Here is a 12,095-nt window from a genome sequence, read left to right as displayed (position 1 = left end):
ATTTCATTCTTCAGCTTCATGTTTGAGTGACATGGATCTGATCGACATGAGACTGATAAATTTTTGCTATTGCTAGTGCGTCCAATAACAATACTTTGGGTTAAATATAAGATGAACCACAAACCGCTAGTTTCCTCTTTCTCAGGTGAATAATAAACAAGCGTAACAAGAAAGACAGTGCTAGCACCAGAAAAGCCGATCAGCTGATCACTGACAGCCGGTCACGGAACAACAGGAGAGGGAGGAGGAGGAAGGGGAGGAGGAGAAGATGGCATATTAGTGCAGAACTGCAGGAAACATTTTTTTCTTTTTTTCTCTTTAAATGAAAGAGTGCGAGTGTTGAACCCTCTCACCGGGAAAAGTGTGGGGGATGAGGGAGGGTTAATTCCGGCTAAAAAATGAACGCATCCCTAGGTGCAACCCACAAACTTTTCCCATGAAATGTGTCTCCATTTAAAATAAAATAAACAGGCCAAGAAGCTTCATTACAACAAAAAAATGATCAACCAAAGACAAATTTTCTTTTTTTCTGTTTTTCCTAAGTTTATTTTCTGTATAAGTTTGAAGTCCTACAGTGTGAGATTTTATATGAATCGTTTGGCTGCAGCAGCCTCACAGGCTGTAGCTTTTGATACCATAAAAACTCTATTCATCTCCCTGATAATTTCCCTCAAGACTCACCTGCAAACTGCATCTGTGTTAATACATCTGACAGCGAAGGCAGCAGGTACAAATCACCTGCATGTCACGGTTATGTCTCTCTGAGGAAATGTACACTGGAGTCCTTTAGTTATGATTCACTTTAGTGTTTTATTGCCTGTGGTTACGGCACTGTGTGAACTGGTCCTATTTCAGGTAATGTTTTCTGTATAGTCTGCTAGATGGACAGTAAACTGATGAAGCAGTGATCTGTAGCAGTGTAATAATCGATCATATTCTCCCTTAAGGAAGACTCAGAGGGTACACGGGTTTAGACTTGAACAAAGAACATGTTGATCCAAACAAGAAGCAGAACTTCACACTGTTAGACCAAGAAATACGTACAGTATTTATTCATCAGTGTAGTTTTACCAGGATCAGTATGTGGCCAAATAAGGGCTGGATGATTTGGCAGAAAATATTTATTTTCTATATCAATCTCGATCTTGATCACGATGTAGAGTTTTGTAATGTGGTCAGTTTCAAAAGTAAATAATGTCTGGAAGGGGTCATGTCTTTTGTTCTGACGCGCTATGAAACTGCTGTCATCGCCTCATTGCTTTGTTCTTTTTTCATCTGATGCAGTGATTATTTTCTGTTGCTAATTTCTGACACTTGCATTGAACCACGTCACGTAGACCTTCATTTTCATGCTAGTTCCTGAGGTGATACTTGTTCCGGTAATTAAGCAAATTAGTTTTTTGTGTTCACCGACAGATAAAGTTTGCAGTGTATTAATCTGTTCTGAATCCAAACCACTTATTGACGTAGCGAGCCTTTTTTTTTGTCAACTACTTAGACATTGTGAGAATTCAACATGATTTCAGTTTTAGTCTCAGCCCTGCTTTTGTGGTTTTCTTTGGCTACACTCGTTTTTTCTTACGTTTCTGCTCAGTTTCTTCTTCAGTAACTTTTTTATTAATTTCTTGGTGGTTTGAAACCAACTTAAGCTTATCAATGCCCACTTAATGTACATATATAGGTTCTTCCTTTCTAGATGCGATTAAAATCCCATGCATCTTTTACATTGGCATGGTTGCTAGGCAATATGTCCACTAGAGGGCAGTGCAGAGTTCACAGTTCAAGTGTGAGTTCAGTCAGGCAACAGAAAGCATGGTGATGTTGAGGGAATCATTATAATGTACATTTTTTTCAGAGAGATGTAAAAAGTGGCAGAACATTAGATGGTGGTGGTCTGTGCGGTCATTAGATACGTTGTGGCTTCTTCTTTGTTTGTTCTTCTGGTTGCATGTGAGCTACACGCAACACTGCCCCCATGGTTTTTGATTGTAATGCTCAATTTGCTATGTATGAGTAAGCACCAGCAAGCTTTGAAAACGGACCAAAATGCGCTAGCAAAGGACTAAAACAGACTGAAAGCTCTATCTCTATCCTTACTGGAGCGGAGTGTGCTGAGTAGGGCTGAAACGATTAGTCGACGTTGTCGACAATAGTCGACAATGAAAATAGTCGACAACTAATTTACCCGTCGGCAAAAAAAAAAAAGAACACCTACATAGCGAGACATCGTCTGCCTCTCTATCTCTGCTGAGAGTTGCACATGCGCAATAAAGTCCGCAAGGGGGGAAATATGGCGGACGATCGGTAAATAGAACAGCGGCAGAGGATGTCAAAAGTCTGAAATAACTTTACGTTAAACTTACAAAATAAATGAAATACATGTCAGATTTGTAAAGCGGACCTTGTGTACCACGGAAGTACGTCTGCAATGCTCGAACATTTAAAGATGAGGCAGGTCGAACTTACATAACAACCACATGCAAGATTTCAAAGCTGAAAGTGAAATAAGATCCACTTAATAATTATACATAGATACACAGATACATAATCCGATTGGTCGACTAGTCGTTTTAATAGTCGGTGACTAATCGACCATCAGAATAGTCATTAGTTGCCGCCCTAGTGCTGAGGCACACAGTTGTCTCTGGAGATAAACTGACTGAAAATGTCTTAAAATGTTTTTGACAGAGAAAGATATTAAATGAATCACAATTTAATTTGCAGAATTAGAATCAGAAATACTTGATTAATCCCAGGAAATTCACAGGGAAATTGATGTAATTTTGTTTATTGTCCAACCTCCAATTCAAAGGAAATATTGTGGCATGAGTATGATTTTTCCTGTATTTATGTTGGTATGAGAACCTTTTTATGGGAAGCTGTTAAAGTTGTGTTTTTTTTTTGTTCTTTTTTTACCTCTTGAACGTAGCTGGTCGAATGATGCAAAATGAATGCAAGTACAAGCTGATGTTGTCTTTTTTTTTTCTTTTGGCAGGAATATGTGAAGCCCTTCAAGATTTTATGGGCATTTTTGAGATTCTTGTAGCCTGAAATTTTTAATTTTTTTTAACAAATAAAAAAAAAAAAAAACATTTTCAGATATTACACTTTGTTATTATTATTGATTTTTTGTTTGTTTCTTTCTTTTCACTGTATTAACTCCTTTGTGATCCTCTTCCATGTAACATTTTGTTTGGTTTCTAGCTGCTAAACAACATTTCTTTATTCTTTTTCACCTCACAAGTGAGCCTTTGGATCTCAAATTTCTACAAGTTTCTGTTTTTTGGCAGCACGTCTTCTCTCCATGGTTTGACCTCACTGGACGAGGCCTTTGGACCGCGAATAATTAAGGACGTAACATGTAAATGACGATGGATTTCAGCCGCTGCATTTATCGTCGTTCCTACACTGGGATCGGTCAGATACGAACATTTCATGAATCACACGTGGATCCAATCGTAAGATGTGTCTCATTTCTACTTCATTTGATAGATGAGGGCCGTACCTGGTGGAGTGTTATACGTATTTACAACTCAGACCTTAAATGTAAACAGCAAATACATAATTATTAAAGTATACAGAACACAAATTTATTTATCTCAACTATAACAAAACCAAATTTTAATTTCAGTGGCCACACAAAACTAAACAAAAAAGAGAAAAATGAAACACAAAATGATAATAAAAAGCCACTTAAGCGGCAAAGAACCTTTCAGTAAATGCAGTAAAAGTTTATGCAAATGATTTTTATCTGTGTGAAACCACAGCGGTGGGAAAGATGCGGAGAGGCAGAACTGACAGAAAATGGAGCAATTTGCATTAATTGCTGTGACCGTGACATTTTGACTGCCCTGAGCTCAGACACAAGTACGATGAATCATCGTGTAGAGCGCTTGGAAATACATCTGATAGTTTTGAAATACGTTGATAAGATTTGTAAGCTAAAAGTGTTTCTAGAAAGAGAAGCTCTGCAGAATAAACATTATAAACTGATCCCATAACAAATCAAAACATAATTACAGCATGATGAAAACAGTAACTCACTGTATTAAATTTACATTTAGCCTCTCGTGCTGTGACTAATAACCCTCCCAGGCACTCTGATCAGTCATAATGGCACATTATTGCTTTTGTTATAAAAGGATGTTGCCATTCATCATCATTCAAAATGAACAGAATAATAGGTCATAACCAGCTGCAGACTGAAAGGGCAGCAGCAAAATGTCTTAACACCTTTTGTGGCTAAAACACTTTTGATTGCTCAAGTTCCATAAAAAAATAGACTTTTGAAAAAGTTTTTATTGGATAAACAGAAAAAATATTTCATAAATGAAGAGATTTGCCTGCATTTTGTACTTACAGCACTGCGAGGCAGTGTCAGCAGTTCTTTCTCCTCTCGAGTTTTCCTACTAAACCACCACAGGCAACAGTTTCCAGTATATTTTTAACCACTACAGTGAGAATCGAGCCATGTTGACTCATACAAAGTGACATATATGGGACATGGTCCACTTTCACAAATAAACATGCATTAACGCTCCGCTGGCATCTCTAACGGCCTCAGTTGGGATGCTGGCACGTGAAGCTGTGGCCTCGACTCGGCGGTGAGTTGGCAAAAAACGTCTGCAGTGGCTTCTGAGCTTTTCCCATCATGCACCAGAGGCAGCGGTGTGTAGGATGCCTCTGCTTTAGATTTAGATTTATTGTGTGATTCTTTGAGCACCCACTCAGTGTCAAACACATCACTCAGATTATCAAGTGTAGGGGGGAGATTTTCTTCTGCACCATCTTATTTCTAAAAATGAACATACTTGCTGGAAGATTGTGTCTCTTCAATGTTAATAATTTTAGAAAGCACTGACAAAAAGCCAATCACATGGCCGCAGCTCAGTGCATCTAGGAAGAAAGGGGATTTAGTGAATTTGAACGTGGTATGATTGCTCGTCTGAGTATTTCAGAAACTACTGATCTACTGGCATTTTCACACACAACCATCTCTAGGGTTTACAGAGATGGTCTGAAGAAGAGAAAATATCCAGCGAGCAGCAGTTGTCTGGACCAGGATGTCCTGTTGATGTCAGAGGACAGAGGAGAATGGACTGGATGGAGATGATAGAAAGGTAACAGGAAGTCAGATAAGCACTGGTTCTGACTGAGGTCTGCAGAACAGCATCTCTGAACACACAACACATCCAACCTTGAAGCAGATGGGCCACAGCAGCAGAAGACCACACCGGGTGCCTCCTGTCAGCTAAGAACAGGAAACTGAGGCTACAATTCACACACACTCACCAACACTGGACAATAGAAGATGGAGAAACGTTGTTGGTCTGATGAGTCTCCATTTCAGCTCCACATCCAGATGCTTGGCTCAGAATTTGGTGGAAACATCATGAAAACATGGATCCATCCTGCCTTGGATCAGTCGTTCAGCTGGTGATGTAATGGTGTGAGGGATATTTTTTGGCTCCTTAGTACCAACGTGGTCTGGTTTAACCAGCACAGCCTACCTGAGTTTTGTTGCTGACCATGTCCATCCCTTTATGACCACAGTGGAGCATCTTCTGATGCTACTTCCAGCAGGATAATGCACCATGTCACAAAGCTCAGATCATCTCCACCTGTTTTCTAGAACATGACGATGAGTTCACTGGACTCCAACGGCCTCCACAGCCACCAGATCTCAGTCCAGTAGAGCAGCTTTGGGATGTGGTGGAACGGGAGATTCTCATCATGGATGCAGCCGACAAACCTGCAGCAACTGTGTGATGCTGTCATGTCAATATGGAGCAAAACCTCTGAGGAAGGTTTCCAACACAATGTTGAATCCATGACACCAAGAATTAAAGCAGTTCTGGAGGAAAAAGAGGGTCCAACCCACAGCTTTAATAAATTGGCCAGTAAATGTTCATGTGTGGCTGCAGCCATTTTCTCCTTTACAACCAACAAGGCAGAGAAAGGGTCACATTTTTACCACCACATCTGTCCTTTCTCAGTTTATCCTTCCTTATTAGGGCCAGGCATTCAGCAGGATGAGAGGATCCAGCCTCAGAGGCCCAGACTCCATTTGTGGAGCGCTAGTTTCCATGATAACGGTCTGAATGATGGGTGGGCAACACAAGTGGCTTTACAAAAGATTGCCTTCGGACACATTAACATCTTGAAATGGGAATGAGAAGAGCGAGGCGGTTAATGGGCTTCTCAGACAGCCAGAGCTTTTATATCAGCTGGCTGGAGTGGTGGCAGGTTGTCGCAGCGTAGAGGGAGACGTGAGGAATCATGGGTCACGTCGACAGCAGCCTTCTCTTTTAATCGGACACACAGAGAACTGATGGCTGTCGTTAAACTCTGGATCTCTGATTGTCTCTGATCCAGCCTGACTGGCGTGTACTCTGTTCTAGGATGTGAACATATCTGGACTTGTGTTGCTTTTGACTCACTTGGCTTCAGTGTCACTTTAATTAAGACAAGATTTGATTTTTTCAGCTGTCTTATATTTATTCTGTAACTACTTATTCAAGCCTTTAGTTTCTGTCTAGATTTAAGAGTAGATTTGTTCATTGCTGCTATAATTACAATAAATGAATCATTTTCAGTCATTTTTATGATAAATTGGTGAGTTTTCTCTGGGTGCAACTGTAAGCCCTTCATAATTAACACATTGTTATCTGATTATAGTAATCATTCAGCGTTTCTGTCAAAATGACTCATGTTGTGCTTTTCTATTGTGTTAATGTCATCTTGTTGAATCTCATTCTTCTTCTGTGGTTTAATTCTACCTGCGTGCAGATGTAGCACCACCAGCTGTTTACACTGAGATACGTTCATCTTTGTGTTGCTGCATTTTGATGCCTTTTATTGACATTAATGCTCTTCATTAACAGCACTGCAAATGTCATGATTCGTCCCATAAATATTTATATTTCTGTTCCAAGCAGTCAGACTTTGTTATAATCTTTTAAAGTGGATTTGAGAAATAATTTTCCAGCTCTCTGGAGGTCTTTCAAGGTTTTTCTTTGGACATTGGCTGTTTAGTTTTTTATTTTTACTAATTTTAAGTCCAGTCCTTACCTATTTTCAGAGGATTGTTTTTTTTTTATGTTGTTTGCTATGCCACTTGACTATGACCTATGAATTATTCAAACATTAAAAAAGCTCCAAACTCAAGGGATAAACCGGAGTTTTGTTGACACATAACAGACAACTTAGCAAAGAACCATTTTAAATTGGATCTTTGGCTCTTTTTTACTGGCAGCCTGTCACAAAGACACATCATTTGTTCCCATTTTTCATCCCTGAAAAACAGCAAAGATAAAACAGTTCGACAGACAAGCCAATTCCCTAATCTGAAAATCTGGCATATTTCAGCATTGGGTGCACTTAGTCCCTATAACAATTGTGGAAACTGGACAAGTTGAGAAAGGTGATGTCCTGAAGAAATGGAAACAAATCCAGCAAAGACCTGAACCAGGACCTGAGAGATGCACCTGGACCTGTTTATTCAGAGACCATTATCAACAGGATGGCTGTCTAAAAGCCATTCAGGGAAACGGAGAAAAGGCTGAGGTATGACACATAACACAAGAACTGGACCGAAGATGCGAGTCAGCAGGTCTGGTGGAGGGCTGGATCCTTCCCAGAACCCAGACTTCAGCATTATTAAAGCAGTGTGGGATCATCTGGACAGAGAACAGAGCAAAATACAGAACCATCCCAAAAAAAAAAAAAGTCCTTCATGAAGCCTGAAGAACTATTCCTGAAGACGACATGACAGAAAGTTTGTCCAGGAGGGTTCAGACTGTGATGAAAAACAAAGCTGCTCACACCAGCATTTATCAGCATCTGTCTTAGTCTCTGCAGGTTTCTCCACATGCGTAGAATTCTCTACCAGCTGGTTGCTTGATTATTTATTTCTAAGCTAATAAACTTTGTTACAGAGGAAAGCACACACACACACACACACACACACATGTTCTGCAGGCTGAACAGATGCTCCTTCAAATTGTTTTTCTCAAATATTTATTTTTCTCCTCGTAAAGCTGCTAATAAAAAGGTTATGATTCAATATGGATATGAATAAAAAAGCAAAAATGCGAGCTAACTAGAAATGTAATATTTATCTGATGTAAAAAGAATTATTTTATTTTATAATTTAAATGAATTTTCATTTTATTTATTTATTTACATAGGTATATCTACTCCATTGTCCTGTATTCCTTAGACTTTACTCATTTAAATCAGGCTAAGTGGTATTGAAGCTCTAAACTGAATGTTTAAGTTTTCAGTACAGATTGGTTTAAAAATGATTTTTTTATAAAATGACTATATACTATATGCTCCACTTTTCGACTAGAACATGCATGCAACGTACTGACATTTCAACTCACACCTTTGTGGATTAAATTTACATTTAAATTTGATTAAATTTACTATAACATCTGCTCCTCCTGTGACATCCACTGCATGGAACGGTTTCAGAATTAGGATCTGGATTTCTGTCATGGCTTTCTGGAATAAGAGGATTTGTTCCCATCAGAAACACTGGAGACTGGTTCAAAGCTCTCCGTCTTTGCAGGACGTCGTCAAGGTTACAAAAACAAGGTTACAGTGTGGGGCACTTTGTGTTCAGGGAGCAGCTCAGATTAATGTGATAAAGGAGATAAGATGATGATGGATCCTGTTAAAATGGAGCTTGTGTGTGTGGTCAAAACAGATCATTAACACTGTATGTAGATCAGTTAGGTTGTATCTTTTTAGATCATCAAGTTCACAATGAAGGAACAGATAACAGGCAGTAAGTTAATAACAAAGAAATTAAAGCTAGAAGTCACAACATTAATCTACCTTCAACTTCTACCAGTATAATTATCCAGAGATTCTGCTCCACAACGACTGATAAGGCCAAACCAAAAAACCTTTATCTGGACTGATGACTCATCAGGCCGCAGAGCCACACACACACTGTAGTTAGTGTTACTGATGTTATTGAGGCTAATTTATAAATTCAATCAATCAAATTTTATTTAGAAAAGCTGATTATCAGATTGGTTGATTAGACATTTGTGTTAACAATGTAGCTGACAGAATGGCCAGTGAGTGTATTAGGAGGACAGAGTAACAGAGAAATGACCGTTGAGGCTTTGTTTTACTGCCAGCAGTCATTCCTTTAAAATCCACTTTTCAAGCTTCAGACAGTAAATTATTCATTATTATTAAATCTATTCACCAGCTGAATAAATACAGATAAAATGTCAGCGTCTCCATAAAAAATAAAACCTGCTATCTAAGAGCTCAGCCACATTGACATGTTGATAAGCTGACGTTGGCTGTTGCAGTCACATTTGTGACCAGCTCTGGTTAAAATCACCCTGCAGAGTTGCATCTCTGCATATTTGACTTGTTAATAGAGGATTTTGTGACATGAACATGAAGGCAGGTCATCCCTCAATGCCCTTCCTCGTCTCTGATACAGCCTGTGTCAGCTCCTCCACATTTATGATATGGAGGGTGAGCGTGTTTCCTGCTAAAAATAGATTCCCCCAATCAGGCGCATGCATGCTTATCAAGCTGCCGCTCGTTGCATGTGATGCTGCGTGTATGCGCTCACGCAGTGCACGCCCCCCCTCCTCACAGAAATGCTGCAATGCGTCTCCCTCAGCCAAGACTGGGTCAGTGTAACTCTGCTGGCAGCAGCAGCCAGTGGAGTGTCACCATGGCAACAGCCAATGAGACTCGTAGCTTAGGATTTTTTTCTTTGTTTTGCATTGTTATTATGATTGTATATGAAAATGAGCATACTGTGAGGTTTAAACTTGTCATGTTGGCTTTAGTTGATAGGTCCTCAGAAGTGAGATGGCAGGAGAGGGAAAGAGAAGAAGGGTGGGGCTGTGCATGCAAGGCCACAGCCAGAGGGTGGTTGTTGTGGAAAAGGCTGAAGACAGGACAGTGTATAAACAATCCTTGTCACTAAAGATACTGTCACCTCTTTATTTTAAGTTTCACTTAAAATAGAAAATAAGGAATCTTAAAATGCTGCTGCATCACAGTGTTCCTGCTGATGAAGGTCCCGTGTGCTTCATTGTCTACTTATTCCTCTAAAAATGAAAGCTGGTATAATTTGCAAATCGTTTAAGTTGTTTTCTGCAACCATTTTTCATCAGGTTATAAGAGACGATTTTGTGTTTATTTAGATAAGTTTGGGTAAGAAACAGTTCAGGAAGATTTTTAACAGAAAAGTTCACATACATTTCTTGAACTTATTTTCTATTTATTATAAATGAAAATAAACCACTCGTAGTATTTTGGATGCTTCATAACACAAAAACGGAAAATTTGTTTCACTGTTAAAATAATCAAGTCCTGCACACGTTTGTCTATGTTAAAGACTAGTTGGTGGCTTCAGCCGTCACTCTATCGTATGCCTTATGTCTCTAAAGTTTCTACGTTTTTTTATATCTTTAGCAACAAATAGGGACATCCATGCTGTAATAATCTTGCTAATAAAAAGCTGTTTACATGTTCAATAAGCTGCACCGCTGACATAGTAAAGGGGCAGAAACCCTTGCAGCAAATCCTTACTGAACCAGGTTTAGGCTACAGCTATGCTGTCAACTATTGGTCAAAATGGCCAACTCTAATAGGGTAAAAGTGCTGCCAGTTAATGAGAAAAACAATATGTCCATTTACCAAGATGCCACACTTCCACTAACTGTAAATTACTTCTCTGGAGTTCAAGCAAGTTTTAAAAGACTTTAACCTCTGAGCCATGTGGCTGTTGTTTAGGCTTCTGCTTGTAAGTGTTATACCCATAATGAAATAAGAATATCTCTGCAACCACAGGGTCTATATGAGTACTTTTGGAGTCATAGTAAAGGGAAAACTTGTGAGATTTGTTTATAAATAAATATCAGTATATGTGTTATCAGTGAAGAATAAACAAAGATGGCACATAGCACAAATAAAAAAAGTTTCGCCTAAAAACAGAAAAACGCTTTCAGTATGAATTTCTCTTTGGAATTATGCAGCTGTAGCTCTGAACTGCCATCAGTATGTGAACAATATCTCTGCAAAAGCCAGCTGTAATAAAGTGAAGCAGAATTAAAATAAGACAGGTTTTAGTTCAGGTGAGGTCTCCTTAATGGCCATGGTGACACCATCTGTTCTCAAATGAGGAAAACGTCAGGTTTGAAAATGTTAGGATCTGTTATTGAACAGTGTTTTTAAAATGGGCTCATATCCTATAAGCATCAGTACCTATTATCTCCTTTATGAGACTCAATGAGCTTTCCTTTTTATTACCTGCCAGACAATATCTGAGCTCATCTGGGTTTCTTTTCTTTTCATCTGTTTGCTGTAGGCCAGCGAATCCTTCAGTATCAGAGTGACGTCCTTGAGACAGTTGTGCTGGTGAACCCGTCAGAAGAGACGGTTTCTTCAGAGGTGAGTCACATTCTGCAAGGCTACACACCAAAATGTCTTTTTTTATTTATGTTTTTAATTTTTATTTAATCCAGGTTTTCAGATCAAGGTGCTTTGTATATAGCAACTACAAGCCACTATTCACCGTTCACCATCAATTATAGGTTCACACCTATAATGACTACTTCAGCCTGCATTGTAAAGCCATACACACTCATTTTTACCTGCAATCCCTTGCAGGTTGATTGTATAAAATACAACCCCAATTCCCAACAAATAAAATGCAGAAAAAAAACAGAATACAATCATTTACAAATCTCATAAACCCATATTTTATTCCCAGTTCAACGTTAACATGTCAGAAGTTGAAGTTAAGACATTTTACCATTTAATGGAAAATATGAGCTCATTTTGAATCTGAAGGCAGCAACACGTCTGTAAAAAGTAGTTCCAGGGTGATGTTCAGCATGGTGTAAAAAGTAGTTCCAGGGTGATGTTCAGCATGGTGTAAAAAGTAGTTCCAGGATGATGTTTAGCATCAAGCAGCATCCCTTCTTCTTCAAACAACTGTCTGTAAACATCTGGGAAGTTGCTGGAGTTTTAGGAGAGGAATGTTGTTCCATTCTTGTCTGATGCAGGATTCTAGCTGCTCTACAGTCCTGGACCCTGGTTGCTGG

The 12,095-nt window shown here is 39.0% G+C and overlaps 1 protein-coding gene across 2 annotated transcripts in view; it reads left to right on the top strand.

The window, feature by feature from the left end:
• The window catches only part of map1aa (microtubule-associated protein 1Aa), a 48,757-nt gene that overhangs the window by 21,936 nt on the left and 14,726 nt on the right, over positions 1 to 12,095 (top strand). For both annotated transcript variants that reach the window (XM_041990399.1, XM_041990390.1), the window contains exon 3: positions 11,357 to 11,439. In XM_041990399.1, coding sequence (XP_041846333.1) covers positions 11,357 to 11,439 — 83 coding nt within the window. The remainder of the gene's footprint in view (positions 1 to 11,356; positions 11,440 to 12,095) is intronic.

This window comes from Melanotaenia boesemani, chromosome 1, assembly GCF_017639745.1.
Source record: "Melanotaenia boesemani isolate fMelBoe1 chromosome 1, fMelBoe1.pri, whole genome shotgun sequence".
Taxonomy (NCBI): Eukaryota; Metazoa; Chordata; class Actinopteri; order Atheriniformes; family Melanotaeniidae; genus Melanotaenia; species Melanotaenia boesemani.
This window is presented reverse-complemented; position numbering and strand designations above follow the sequence as displayed.